This window comes from Myodes glareolus, chromosome 10 (genome assembly GCF_982192425.1).
Source record: "Myodes glareolus chromosome 10, mMyoGla1.1, whole genome shotgun sequence".
Classification (NCBI taxonomy): domain Eukaryota; kingdom Metazoa; phylum Chordata; class Mammalia; order Rodentia; family Cricetidae; genus Myodes; species Myodes glareolus.
Genome location: NC_142035.1, coordinates 47,563,007 through 47,578,808, shown reverse-complemented (window position 1 = coordinate 47,578,808; position 15,802 = coordinate 47,563,007). Strand labels below are relative to the sequence as shown.

The 15,802-nt window shown below is 40.1% G+C and overlaps 1 protein-coding gene across 2 annotated transcripts in view; it reads left to right on the top strand.

The window, feature by feature from the left end:
- The window catches only part of Atrn (attractin), a 145,528-nt gene that overhangs the window by 99,132 nt on the left and 30,594 nt on the right, over positions 1 to 15,802 (top strand). For both annotated transcript variants that reach the window (XR_015739073.1, XM_087911192.1), the window contains exons 23-24: positions 1,529 to 1,607; positions 3,525 to 3,682. Coding sequence is in view for 1 of the 2 variants with exons in the window: in XM_087911192.1 (XP_087767318.1) it covers positions 1,529 to 1,607; positions 3,525 to 3,682 (237 nt within the window). In the remaining variant the exon portion in view is untranslated. The remainder of the gene's footprint in view (positions 1 to 1,528; positions 1,608 to 3,524; positions 3,683 to 15,802) is intronic.

The following is a 15,802-nucleotide window of genomic DNA, read 5'->3' as shown; positions in this document are numbered from 1 at the left end:
ATCAAACAATGCTTTTTTTAAAAAAAAAAGAAAAGAAAGAAAGAAAAATCTTAATTTTCTAACCTGTTTTAAATATCTTTTTAAAATGGGCATCTCTAGCATGGTTGGATTAATTTATAAAACAAGAATGCAGCATCTAAGGCTGAAGAGATGGCTCAGTGGTTAAGAGCACTGGCTGCTCCTGCCGAAGAGCAGGTTCCGTTCTCAACACCCTCGTGACAGCTCACAGCTGTCTGTGTGTAGAGTTCCAGGGCATCTGATTCCTTTTTCTGACTTTTCTCCAACACGAGGCATGCACATGGTACACAGACATATATGCAGGCAAAACAATCAATACATATAAAATAACATTTTTTCAAAAAAGAATATAGCATCTGATTGGTTTGTAAAGCAATTATTTCATCCTGTCTTAATTACTTTTCTATTTGTATGACAAAACAGCATGTCTAAGGAAACTTATAAAGAAAGCATTTAATTTGAGGCTCACAGTTCCAGTGGGTTAGATTCTGTGAGCATCAAAGCAGGAAGTATGGCAGTAGGCAGGCATGCAGGCATGGTTCTGAGCAGTAGCTGAGAGTTTACATCTTATCCTCAAGTAGAAGACAGAGCAAGGAAGAACTAACTGGGAATGGCATAGGCTTTTCAAACCTCAAAGCCCACCTCTAATGACTCACTTCCAACACGGCCACACACCTAACCCTTCCCAAACAGTTCTACCAACTGAGGACCAAGCTTTCAAACACATGAGTCTGTGGAAGCCATTCACATTCAAATCACTGTAGGCCCCCAAGAAGATTTGTTAGTGAAATTTCAGTGAAAACTAAAAACATCATTAGAATTAATCAACAGTGACTTCTGTCCAGCTCCACAAAAACTTCAGTTATTAAAACCAAGAATCAAAATGGAGCTGGCACTTTGAACTGCAGTAAATGGAAAGCAACGTTTTCAAAGCTAAGAAACTGTACTCAGACATAGTTTTCTTATAGTAATTTTGGTAAGAGAAATATTTTTTAATTCAAGAATGAATATAAATTATATTTTAAATTTAGTACATTTGACCTGTTGTAATAGTTTTAGAAACCAATTCCTATTTGAGAGACAGTTTAGAACATATGGATTAATCATATGGATTTCAGTTATAATAAATAAGTAGAAATTGGACCTCTAAGTCAGATTTTTTCCTGGTAAGTAGGTATCTTGGGCATTTGGGAACAGCTACTCAGAAATGCTGAACATAAGTTTCTCTGACAGATGGCACAAGGCGAGGGTCCTTTTTTCATGGGACTGACATCTCATAAAGTGCTGGATTTCACACTTCTGTGGGAGCTAAATGAAATTTTATCTTCATTTTATTACTTGTGTTGAGAAAAACTGACAAGAAATGTTGCCACCTCTTTATCTAAGAGCTCCTCTTGAGATGTAAAATAGTCAGTGATAAGATGGTTGAGAGCACTATGACCTGCTTGTTGCTGTGTCTTAAAATCTGAAAAGTGTTAACAATTTCCTAATCGTGTGCATTTCTCATCAGCAAAACAGGGACTTGGACATGTTTATCAACGCCTCCAAAAACTTCAACCTCAACATCACCTGGGCTACCAGCTTCTCAGGTAAAAGACACACCTAGAGGAATGATGGATTAGTAAATGTAGTATGGGAGTTGGGGAAGTAGCCCCTGGAGCTAAATGAATGAGTTCATAGTCCACCTTTGCCACTTGGTAGCCATGACACCTTGAACGAGCAATTAAGACTCCTATCTAACCTTAGGATTAATCAGAATGAATAATCTCAGTCTTCGCCTCCAACGTCGTAGGTATGGGTTTGGTAGGCAGTCACTCCCTGCTTTGCTGCCACCTCTTATGTCCTTCCTGTGCCACCTTCTAACGCTATGATAATCTCTGTCTGTTCTTCATAGGTGAACAACTAAAATAACTCATAGTTTTAAGAAATGAAAACTCTTTCAATGAAAAGGGATTTTAATATGTATAGATAACCGTATTTTTGGGAATTATATTAAGTCTTAAAAGCACAGCTTTTCATTTCTTATTTATCTTATGGAGATTCATTACAATTCTGATGGTCCTGGTATGGCAGTTAAGATAGAAAACCACTCCATAACTTGATAACTCTGTAGATAGACTTTGGTTTGAATTTACCTGCGCTGTGGTGTTGAACAAGTTTATCAAAATTTTCTTTTCTTTTTAAATTGGTTTTTAAGTTTGTTTTATTTAATTCTATGTTTGCCATTGCCTGTGTGTATATAAATATACCATGTATGTGCAGTGTTTGAGAAGGCCAGAAGAGGGCATCCGGTGCCCTTCCCCCTCCCAACGAGTTACAGACAATTTTGAGCTACCACATACGTCCTGATAATTGAACTTAGGTCCTCTGAAAGAACAACCAGTACTCTTAACTGTTGCCCCATCTCTCCAGCCCCAAGTTACCTAAATTTTCTGATTGTTTCCTTCTTATGAAATGATATGGTAAAAATACCTTGTTATGTATTAGTATATCCAACCTTTTTATGTTGCAACTTATCTACAAATGTGTTGGGCCATATTCACAGCTATGCCTGAAATATAGAGTGTTACAAGGAGTAAGTGGAAAAAAAGGAAGTACTTGTTGTGGTGCTTGAAATTTAATTCATGCCCTAATTAATTAATTAATTAATTAGAATCTGCACATACTCATGTTCTTGGCCAATGAAGTATATCCACTGTCAGGACCGTGTAGAAACAGTGTTATACTAGATAGGGTCCCGAGTGCAGTGTTGGCTGGTAACAGAGAGAAGGACTAAGTGACTCCTTGAGCAGTTCTTCCCTGTTAAGACTTGAGGACATTCCTGCTTAGTGATGGATGAATAAATGTCCCTGGAACAGAGGTCTGAAGCACTGTCACCTGTAACAGTGTGAAGAAGAAATACAAAGAACATGAAGTGTTAACTGCAGAGTGAATGTCAGTGCCTATTTTCTGTGTATGAATGTTTGTTTGCATGTATGTCTGTGCATCACTGTGTCTGGTGCCCATGGAGCTCAGAAGAGGGTGTTGGGTGCCCTAGAACTGAAATTACAGGTGACTGTGAGCTGGTGTGTGGGTGCTGGGATTCTAATCTGGAAGAGCTGTTGATGCTCTTAACTCTTGGGCCATCTCTCCAGTTCCCACCAGTGCCTCTGATAGGAAGGACTCTGGTGATAATTTCATGGCCACATGTGCCATTATCAGTGTGGACAGTTTGGATACAAGTTAATGTGTCAGTTTTCTTAGGTTCAAATCTCAGATCCATTTCCTGTAGGCTGTCAACCCTGAAGCTAGTTAATGATTTCTTGGAACTTCAGTTTTTCTACTCTCTAGATGAGGGATAGAATGTGTTGTGTGGAGTAGAGACCGAGCTCAAAAGGCTATTCTTTTGCCATGGTAAGTGGTCAGTAAACTATTGCCCTCGTTACTAAAGAGGGAATACTCTGTCTACTGTCATGCCCCCCCCTTCCAAAAAAGAGTCTTTATTTTCATTCTTTGCTTCCTTCTAGCTGGAACCCAGACTGGAGAAGAGATGCCCGTTGTTTCAAAAACCAACATCAAGGAATACAAAGATAGCTTCTCTAATGAGAAATTTGATTTTCGTAACCATCCAAACATTACTTTCTTTGTTTATGTCAGTAATTTCACCTGGCCCATCAAAATTCAGGTAAGAACTGCTTTTGAACTTCACTGTATGAATTTAGTGAAGACCAAATTCACTCTTTTGGAGTCAGTGGCAACTGAATGGTACCATGATGCCTTGCCTTTGAGAATTCTTGGCATAAGACTTAGTAGCACGTGAATGTTGTTATAGGGGTTGGAGAGACACTCAGTGAGTGCAGGGCTTGTTGCACAAACATGGGACCTGGACATGGGGACCTGGATTTGCATCCTTGGCACTCACGTAAAAAGTGGGACGTGCGTGCCAGGCGGTGGTGACACACACCTTTAATCCCAGCCTTTGGGAGCTAGAGGCAGGAGGATCTCTGTGAGTTTGAGGCCAGCCTGGTCTACAAGAGCTAGTTCCAGGACAGGCTCTAAAGCTACAGAGAAACTCTGTCTTTTTCTCTGTCAGGGAAAAAGGAAAAGAAAAGAAAAGTGTGCCTGTCACTCCAGAACTGGGTAGCAAGAGACAGGAAAATCTGTATGGCTTGCTGGCTAGACAGTCCAAGCTGAGATTGTGAGCTCTAGATTCAGTGAGAGATCCTGTTTCAAAAAATAAGGTAGAGGGTGATTGAGGAAGGCACACCCAGTGATCTCTTGCCTCTGTACGCATGTGCACATGTATTTTGCATTTCTTTTTATCTGCTCATGCATCAGCCCACAGTATAGCTTTTTTTCTTCCCACCCCTGTCACATACCACCCACTTGAGTCAATATTTTGTGTTTCTCCTTTCCTTTATTTTCTGATCATTCATTTGGAGAATTGACTTCATTAAATACTAGGGTAGCCTACAGTCTGGCCTTGGTTGTCTTCTTGCTTCATTCCACAGAGGTTCCTGGGTGACTTAATCATACTGGAGTTTGGTGGTGCTTCTTAGTGCTGCCTCCAGCCTGGCCCCATGGAGATGTCACGTCAGTATTCTTTGTTGCTGCTTTGACATCTCTCCCTAGATATTCACAAACTTCCTGTGTTCAGTGCATAGTCATTCATATTAGCTTAAACCCAACATCCTGCAGCTTCCCTCCTCAGTGAGTGTGAGGACTGTTCTCCCGTGTTTTACTCACGGAAATCCACCTGCTTCTGCTGGGATTAAAGGTTTATGCATCCACACCCAGCTCCTTTCATCTTCTGAAGAGGTTAGAATTATATGAATTTCTGTACTTGCTAAGTCATTGATTCTAGTGTTTTATTTGTGGAGATTTTTTTAATCTACTGAATTAACTTTTTAAGATATTTTCTATTTTTTTCTTTTAAATGAGTCATTTTGGTATTTTTTTACATAGTAGTTTACTTGTCTTAAATGTATTGATATAAACTTGTCCACTCATTCTTTATACCTAATTATTGCAGCATGTGTTCTTGTATAAACCATTTTTGTAAACCAGTGTCCACAGCAGCATCATTCCCAATAGTCCAAAGGTACAAATAAGCGCCAGTAAGCAAATGAGCAGATAAATAAAACATGGCATATATGTATAGTGATGTAGTATTTAAATGAAGAAATGAAGGGACTAGGAGTGAAGCTGATACGTGGTGAGATTTTGACACATGCTCTGACATGGGCTGGGGGAAGAGCTTGGCAATAAAAAAATGCTTTGCTTGCAAGCTTGATGGCCCAAGTTGAGTTCCCAGAACCTGTGAAAAACAAGGTATGAGTACAGTGGTGGTGTCTTTGACTCCAGCCAGCACTCTGCAGCAAATTGAGATGCAGAGACAGGAGGACTGGCTGGAGGTTCATAGGGGCAATTAGCCTTAGGTAGTCACAAAACAGCGGAAAGAGAGAGCTCCCCTGGAAGCATTGTTGGCAAGATAATAATAAAGTCACAAAAGGACAAATACTAGTATTATCCCACTTACATGAAATATATAGACTATGTAGGTTCATAGAGTCAGGAAATAAAGATTAATAATGACTTGGAGAGCAGAACATAGAGTTACTGTCTCCAGATTATTAGAAAGTTTTTGTGTGACAAGGAAGGTTTGGAAATGTAGATATTTGTATTATATGCAAATGTCAATACAATTGCTTTTGCTGAATTGTGTGCTTTAAAAATAGTTTAAATGGAAGCTAGAGAGATGGCTCAGCAATTAAAAGCACTTGTTGCTCTTACAGAAGGCCTGGGTTTAGTTCCTGGTACTGACATGGTAGCTCAGAACCATCTGTAACTCCAATTTCAGGGAATCCAACAACTTCTTCCGACCTTTGCACATGGTGTTCATACTAAATGTAGACAAAACACTCATACATACAAAATAAAATAAATATTTTAAAATCTTTTTAGTGATTAGAGGGGAACCAAGCACAGTGACTCTCACCTGTATTCCTACCTCCTTGGGAGGCTGGGGCATAAGAATCTTAGTTCAAGAGTTCAAGACTTCTCTGGAAACACAGAAAGATAATCAAAAAAAAGCAAGAAAGGTTAAAATGGTAAATTTTATATTATATGTATCTTTTTTATTTTAAAACAATCTTTTCTCATTTTACCTACCACTCCCTCCCTTCCTCCTGCTCCCCACTCCACCTTCCCCTCACCCCACCCCCATCCACTCCTCAGAGAGGATAAATCTTCCCATGGGGAGTCAACAAAGTGTGACATATCCATTTGAGGCAGGACCAAGGCCCTCTGCCCTATATGTAGACTGAAAAAGGCATCCCTCCAAAGAGAATGGGCTCCAAAAAGCCAGTTCAAGAACTAAGGATAAATCCTAGTCCCAATGCCATTGGCCCCACAGACTGCCCCAGCCACACATCTGTCACATTCAAAGGGCCTAGTTTGGTCCTATCAGGTTTCCCTGCTATCAGTCCAGAGTTGGTAAGTTCCCACTAGCTCAGGTCTGCTGTTTCTGTGGGTTTCCCCATCATGGTCTTATCCACTTTTTTCATATTATTGCTCCTCTCTCTCTTCGACTGGACTCTGGGAGCTCAGCCCAGTGCTTAGCTGTGGATCTCTGCATCTGCTCCCATCAGTTACTGAATGAAGGTTCTATGGTCACACTTAAGGTAGTATTCAATCTGATTACAGGGGAAGGCCAGCTCAGGAACCCTCTCCATTGTTGGTTAAGGTCTTAGCTGGGGTCATTCTTATGGATCCCTGATAATTTCCCTAGTGTTAGGTTTCTTGCAAGCCCCATAATGGCTCCCTCAATCAAGATATCTCTTCCCTTGCTCTTCTTCTCTGTCCTTCCCCCATCTCGACAATCCCGTTCCCTTATATTCTTCTACCTCCTCCCCTCCCCCCCCCCTCCACCACCACCCTCAACACACTCCCAGTTTTCTTAGAAGATCTTGTCTATTTCCCCATCTCAGGGATCCATGTATGTCTCTCTTAGGGTTCTTCTTGTAACCTAGCTTCTCAGGGGTTGTGGACTGTAGACTGACTGGTTATCCTTTGCTTTATGTCTAATATCTACTTATGAGTGACTACATCAAGTTTGTCTTTCTGGGTCTGGGTCACCTCACTCAGGATGATTTTTTTCTAGTTCCATCCATTTGTCTGCAAATTTCAAGAAGTCATTTTTTTTTAACCACTGAGTAGTACTCCATTGTGTAAGTGTACCACATTTTCTTTATTCATTCTTCAGTTGAGAGGCATCTAGGTTGTTTCTAGGTTCTGACTATTATAAATAATACTGCTATGAACACTATTATTTGTAAAATAATTTCACACACACACATACATACATACATATAAAGATGTTATGGAATTTATAAGAGACAAAAATTACAGAACAGATGTTCTGTAATGGGAGGAAGCACTGTGCCCAGTGTTAGGCTTGCTATTTCAGTATGGCACTCACGTGTTCTGCTGGAGGCCTGAATAGTGAAGTGGCTAGGACTGTAGCTTTAGAACCCAGAAATCAAAGCATATAAATCTGATTTTTAACAAGTATGCGAAGACAATTCAGTAAAAGAAGTGTGGCCTTTCTAACAAGTAGTTCTGACATACATGGCCAGCCATAGGTAAATAAACAAACTTCAGTCTGAACTTTACATGGCATACAAAATTCACCTCAGTGTGGATCACAGATCTAAATGTAAGATACAAACTAGGTACTGTAGAAACGGCTCAGCTGTAAGGAGCAGTGACTGCTCTTGCGGAGGACCTGGTTTGATTCCCAGCACCCATGTGGCAGCTCACAATCGGATGTAGCTCCAGTTCCAGGAGATCTGATGCCCTCTTCTGGACTCCTCAGACATTAGGCACACATGGTATAAAACACCCATACACATGAAAATTTTTTTAACTAAAAATAAATAAAAGTATAAAATTTTTAGAAAAAAAGTAGAAGAATCTATCTCCAAGGGTTCAACAAAGGTTTTTAGACTTGATATTAAAAATAAAATTCATGAAAAGAAAAATTAATAAAGTGGACAATATCAGTACCATTTTTTGTCTTCTTTAAGATTTATTTATTTCATGTGTTTGAGTGTTTTGCCTATGTGTATTGCAGGTGAATCTCTTGAATTCAAGGCCACCCTGTTCCAGGCAAGGCCAGGACTACATAGATTTTATCTTTAAAGAAAAGGATAAAAAGGCAAGCTACACACTGGAAATGCATAAAATTATTTACAAGCACCAGGTAGTCCTGGCGCGTGCGCATGTGTGTGTGCACACACACACACACACACGCACACGCACACGCACACACACACACACACACACACACACACACTTTTAATCCCAGCACTTCGGAGGTAGGGGCAGTCAAATCTGTGAGTTCAAGATCAGCCTGGTCTACAGAGTGAATTATTCAGGGCTACACATAGAAATGCTGTCTCAAAAAAAAGAGAGAAAGAAAAAAAGAAAAACAAAACAAAATTTAAGAACTCTCAAAACTTAACTATAGAGGCATTGATAAGTAGTTCAATTAGAAAATAGTCAAATGACTCAAATAGACATTTCACCAAAGATAATTTGCATATATTAGGTAACACATGAAAAGATGTTTAGAGCTAATAATCACTGGAGAAGAGATGAAACCCCGGTATTCTGGTGTTGCTGCTGACTATATAAGATGATTTAGCTACTCTGGGAAATAGTTTGGTACTTTCTTACAAAACTAAATCTGTACTGGTTATACCACCTAGCAATTGTATTCCTCACAAAGAGAAATGAAAACCAAGGGTCACATAAATATCTGATATACAAATATTTTTAGCATTTTATAACAACATATAGCAACTTTATTTGTAATAACCAAAAACTAGAGGAAACCCAAATATTCCATAATAAATAATTCCTTAATAATAATAATGTAAATAATATGCAATTCCTTAATAAATAAATAAACTCTGATACTTGTACTATATGGAATAATTGGCAGTGGTGAAAAGAAATGAGCTGCAGAATATTATGGTTGCACACCTACAGTCCTGGCATTCAGGACCTTGTGATTGCACACCTACAGTCCTGGCATTCAGGACATTGTGCTTGCACATCTATCTACAGTTCTGGCATTCAGAAAATAAGGCAAAAAGATTGCAAGTTCATGGTAGTTGGGGCCATGTAGTGTGTTCAAGTCTTGGATCCAGCCTGAGCTACAGAAGCCCCTGTCTTAAAACATTGGAAAAAATAAATCAGACAGACACAGAGAGGGGAAAATGGGAAGGGAAAGGGAGGCGCTGTTGATCATACAACTGGTAAATTCTGTGGAAATTTTGCTATTGAAGAAATTTTAGAAGTTTGCATACTTCATAGTTCAATTTATATAACACATTTGAAAATGCTATAGCATTATATATATTATACACACATAAAATGGATACACATACCAAAGCTTCAAGTTTCCCTAACCATTTCTGAGTCTGAAATTCTAAGCCCTCCCTGGTTTAGGAGTGTCTATGCTCACCTATAGAGGAAAAGGGAAATATACAGGGTATGCATCTCAGGAGTGGGAGTTATATAGGCATTCTGCCATCGATTATTTAGAATGAGATAAGCAGGGCTTTAGATGATGTCCAAAATCCCAGGAAGGTTGGGCCTAGGCTCCAGTCAGCACAATTAACCTCCCTCTCCCTACTTACCCTTTTCAGTTGGGTGTCATAGACGTTTGCTATAATTTTTAAGGCTTTATTTTATTTGGAATTATGGGTATGTGTGTGGGTATGTACATATGTGTGTGGGTGCTTGAGGAGGCCAGATGTGTCGAATTTTCTGGAACCGGAGTTAACAGGTGGTTCTGAGCCACAGAATGTGTGTACTGGAAACAAAATGCCAGTCCTCTGCAAGAGCAGTAAATACTCTTAATGGCTGGGCCGCGTCTCCACCCACTGTGAGATTGCTCTGTGAACCACTGGACTTGGTTCTTTTAAACTCACTGAATAATTGGAGTTTAGATGGTTTTCGTACTGATCTCATCATGGGGACAGTACAGTTGAGTGCCAAGCTGTTGCTCAGAGCCAGGAAACAGTAGTTTTCAGATGGTTAGTGAGCATTTTGACTTCTGCTGCTGCCGTCGTCCCCAGTTGGAAAGAGGCCTCCTCGAATGTGGCTTTGTGTAGAGCCCATCTTGGTTTTGCCAGTGCTGAGTTCTAGTCTTTTCCTTCCAGTGCCCTCTTGCTCCACCTTCTGAAAGTTGCTGGCATGGTTTAGAGCTGGCCTTCTAGGGGGAGCTCTTGCCCACACTTACTTTAAAAAGTAATCATTTTACAGTGAAGATTGAATGAGGTGTTAATTTTCCCCTGACTTTTTGGTGTTCCTTATCTGGGCTGGATCAGTGACTTGGTAAAGACCCCCTTGTGAGCTGCATTCAGGGGTTCTTGGAAAGTAACTATGGCGTACTGAGCATTGAATTAGCCAAGCTTTCCTTGAGAAGCACAGGTAAGTTCTCTTCTGAGTGTGCCTTCCTCTCTAGTACAAATAACTGCTATGTTTTCAGTGTTTGGAAGATGCATGCAAGGAAACCGGGTGCTCTCCATCATTAACACACCCGTTCTTTCACTTCTGACAATGACTGTGTGGTGGGTGGAGCCTGAGGGAGCGTTTTGGGGTGAATGTATCATGTTCTCAACAAGGGGAGCTTTTTAGAGTTTCTCTTTGAGTTTTCCTATGGCTCCTAAATAGGCACACACCTACACTTAGCAGCTGTACTAGTAATAAAAACAAAGATATTTTGAATGCAGACAGTAGAAAATACCTTCTGTGCAAGCAAAGCTTTTTACCTTGAGCATCATTTTTTAAAGCACAGTAACGGAGGGAATCTTAATTCCCTACCCGGAAGTTCTTACCAACAGTAGTGCTTTCCAAGTGGTTGCTGTAAACTCCTTTTCCTCCAGTGGCTCATCTCAGGGCTCCTTTCTTCGGCAGGAGCAGATCAAAATCGATAGCTGCTGAAGGAATTTGAAAGTAACTATAAAAATCTTTGTAGATGCAATTTAAAAAGTAAAAATAAACACCCAGCCTGAAAAGGTTCTGTGAGGAGGGTGATTGGCATTTTGTGGGCAGCAACACCTATTTCCTGGTGGGTTGTGGATGAGGGCTCTCCCTCAGCTCCGGCTTTCCAAAGGCTGTCTTCACTCTTCTCCCCCAGAAGCAGGGACTCAGATGACTCTCTCATGCCCACAGCTTAAAGGCAAGGCCCTGGCTTGCTGCTGACTTAACAACAGAAGTTGTTATTCTAACATGGAACTAACATTAAAGCCTCCTCTATACTAGGTGTTCCATGTAAGAGACCAGTGTTCACAAGGGAAGGCAGTACAGAATTGGCCTTGCAAACAGGGCACTCATTTGGATTTTATAGTGATGTTTATAAGTGCTAAAAGAATTATTGTATCCAAGAGAGGATATGTGAAAATTATTCGTTCAGTATGTTTTGCTTATTAAAATATGATTCACATACCATACAGCTCATCCCATTTAAAGTAAAAAAAAAAAGCTCATTGGTTTTTATTATATTCATAGAGTTCTATAGCTATCTGCACAATAAATTTTAGAAATTTTCATTCCCAAATGAAGCCCACTAGTAGCCATTATTTCTTTCCCATGTCAACTATTAAATATCGTACATACCTGTCACTTATGATTGGCTTCAATATTCATGTTTAGTCTGTTTCAGTATTTTATTAAAATAGAAGACCATTCCATAGGTGTTATACTATCTTTTGTTTACCCATTTATCTTCTGGGGGTTTTGGTGTTTTCAGCTTTCAGCTGTCATGAATAGTCAGATATAGCACATTTATTTATTTACTCGTGTTTGCAGTACTGATGATTAAACCCAGCTCTTGCTCGCTATGCACTCTTCCATGAGCTATACCCTAGCCCCAATATACACTTTTATGTTTATTGTGTACCAGTAAGGCACATATACACTACCTGTTAAATTATCTATACCTCAGGAATTTTAAGAATTATAAAGTCATAATACTCTAAAAACAAAATTGTAGTGCCTGTTGTGGTAGTTTATAATCTCAGAGCTTGGGAAGCCAGGACAGAAGGATTGATAGGAGTCTACAGTAGGCCTGAGCTGCATATTGAGTCCCGGGTCTACCTGGCCTACAGAATAAGACCCTGGCTGGAAAATGGGTTTGGGAAATGGCCCAGTGCTTAAGAGTATGCACTACCCTCCAGAAGACCAGAGTTCAATTCCCAGCTACCTGTAACTCAGCTCCAGGGATGTCTACCACCTTTGACTTCCTTGGGCACCTGTTTATACGTGCATACTTACACACCCATACACGTGGTTAAAATTAATGTTTAAAAATCTTATAAATAAAAATAAATAATCTGGGTATGGTGGTATACCCAGGAACCTAGCACTTGGGAAATGGAGACTGGAGAATCAGGAATTCAAGGGCCACCCTAGGCTAGATGAGACCCTGTCTTAGTTACTTTTCTATTGCTGTGAAGAGACACCATGGTCAAGAAAACTTATACAAGAAAGCATTAATTGGGGGCTTGATTACAGTTTCAGAGGATTAGTCAAACCACCACAGACCCTGTCTCAAACAAATGAAGAAAAAAATAAACACTAAAGTGTTCTTAAACCACTAATTCTTTGTTTCACAATATGTACTTTGATCCTGTCCCCTTATTGTCCTCTTATTCTCGATCCTTTCTTCCCAATAAGCCCCCTTCTTACTTTCAAATCTTTCTTTGTGGCCCCTGTGTTTAACTATAAGTGCTTACAGTGGTGTAGGGCTTGTTTATTTATTTGTGTGTATGTTTTCTGGGGAGGATTGCATGCCTGTGGAGGTCAGAAGGAATGGGACAGGAACATCACCAAAAGTTCAAGGCCAGCCAGATAAATAGCAAGTTTCAGGCCAGGCTAAGGTGCAGAGTAGGACCCTGTCTGGGTGATGTTGGTAGTGCTGACAAATGACAATAGTGATAAAGTATAGGTGAAACAAGGCCCACTGTGATGGGTACATCTTAAGAAGGAGGTAGAGGCAGATGGAGCTCTGTGAGTTTAGGGCTAGCCAGGGCTACATTGTGAGAAACCATATTAGATAGAGAGAAACAAGACTGGGCATTAGCCGGCTGATGGATCAGTGATAGAGTGCTTACATCACATATACACACAACACATTTATCATGAGCTGATAATTATTAAAGCTGCATGATGAACACATTGGGGTGATTATTCTCTGTGCTTTTTTATGATTTATAATTTCTTTTAGCTAAAAAGAAAAGTCAAATGGGATGGAACAAGAAATAAGGCTGTGATATCAGTATACCTCTCCTGGGCCTGCCTCTGAGACCAGTGTATCCCAAAACTGTACTGTCCTCTTCCTCTGTGAGACATGGCATTTCCTAGAGTTTTATGCTCAGAGCAAACTCTAGAAATATCAGAACTCAGGATTAGAGCTCCTTCTCCCTCAACTATTAAGACAATGATCTACATGCTTGCCTACAGCTCTTATAGATGCATTTTCTCAATTGAGGTTCCCTCTTCTCAGATGACTTTAGTTTCTGCCAACTTGTCACAAAACTAGCCAGCACAGGGGCTTCCTGTCTACAGCTCTCAGATAGGAGTGTGAGGCCCTTGAAGATGCCTCCAGTGGGCACAGCTGCACTGTCTCCTGCTCTTGCATCTGTCAGATAATAGTCACACACTCTTCCATATCCAAGCGTGCTATATGAACATTCTGTCTGTCATCATCTTTCTATCAGCATCATCATCAGAGTGGCCATAGAAAAGACAACTGACAGGAGCAGTGATGCACCCTGCTGGGAAGAAGGGAGACTGAGCCTAATTCTATTACAGGAAGGGATTGGAAGATGCTGAAAGTCAATAGACCAGGAAATAATGAAAACATGGGGCTGCTTAGATGGCTCAACAGTTAAGAGCACTGGCTGCTCCTCTTCTAGAGGACCTGGGCTCAGTTCCCAGGACCCATGTGGCAGCTAGCAACCATCTGTAACTCCACTTCCAGAAGATTCAGTGCCCTCAGAGAGAGAAAGACTGAGCCTGATGAAGGCTTTTGAAACCTCAAGGCCCACAAAGAGGCGCTTGTTTTTCTCACAGTTCGCCTTTTGGTTCTTTTTTGTTTGTTTTTATTTTGGTACTAGGGCTTAATTTAAGGGTAAGCATGGTGCTCCACCTCAGAATATTTTCCAAGCTGTAGAAAGAATGGTGGGCTGCATCCTGCCACTCGCCCAGCTAGCTTTACCTGAAATAATTACATGGAAACTGTATTCATTTAAACACTGCCTGGCCCATTGTCTTCAGCCCCTTATTTGGCTAATTCTCACATCTTGCTTTAACCCATATTTAGTAACCTGTGTAGCACCACAAGGTGGTGGCTTACCAGGAAAGATCCTAACCTGCATCTGTCTCGGAGAGGAGAGTCATGGCAACTGCCTCACTGCCTTCTTCCTCCCAGCATTCTGTTCTGTTTACTCTGCCTACCTAATTTCCTGTTCTGTCAAAGGGCCAAGGTAGTTTCTTTATTAACCAATGAAAGTAACACATAGACAGATGACCCTCCTCCATCACCAAGCCCTCTTTTACATTTTATCTTGAGACAGGGTCTCTTAAGTTGCCCAGACTGCCTTTGAATGCACCCTATAGCCCAGCTAGCCTTGAATTGCCATACTACTACAACATCCTCTCTAGCTGGAATTAGAGGACTATGCCAATAGGCCTGGTTATACCTTTTTTTAATAGCACTTTTAAAAGAAAATATTTATTTTTATTTCCTGTATATGGGCATTATTCCTGCATGTATGTGTGGGCCAGATGCATGCCTGGTGCCTGCAGAGGCTAGAAGAAGTTGTCAGATCCCTTGAGCTGGAGTCATATTACAGATAGTTGGTTGTGGGAATTGAACCTGAGTTCTCTAGAAGAGCAGCCAGTGCTCTTAACCATCTCAGAGCCATTCCTCCAGCACCGTACTCTTTGATACTTTAACCAAGTATATATATATATATATATATATATATATATATATATATATATATATATATATATATAATTATATATATAATATAAATATATATAGTTATATATATTATATATATAATTATATATATATAATATAAATATATATATATAGTTATATATATATATATATAATTTGATTTGTTTGTTAGTTTGTTTTGGTTACTTTTCTATTGCAACTTATAGAAGAAAGTATTTATTTGGGCCTCACAGTTTGGGACAGTTAAAGCCCATGACCACCATGGCAGAAAACATGGCAATAGATAGGCAGGAATGGCCCTGGAGTAGTAGTTGAGAGCTCACATCTTGAGACACAACTATGAGACAGAGCTAACTGTGAATGTTGTTTGGCTTTTGAAACCTTCAAGGCAGTGACGTACTTCCTCCAACAAGGCCATAGCTCCTAGTCATTCCCACACATTTCTTCTATCAAGCTGGGGACCAAATATTCAAACAGAGGAACCTGTGGGATCGTTTTCATTCAAATTACTACATTCCATTACCTGAGCTCCATAGGCTTGGGGTCATATTATAATGCAAAATGTATTTAGTCCAACTTCAGTCTCAACTGTTTAAAAGTCCAAAGTGTCTTCTGAGACTCAAGGTAATCTCTTAACAAATGTATTTCCAGCATACGATGGCACAAGACAATACCATTCCAAAAGAGAGGAATTGCAGCAAAGGGAGGAAATATTGAACCAAAGCAAGACCAAAATCTAGCAGGGCAATTCTTTCCTTTGGT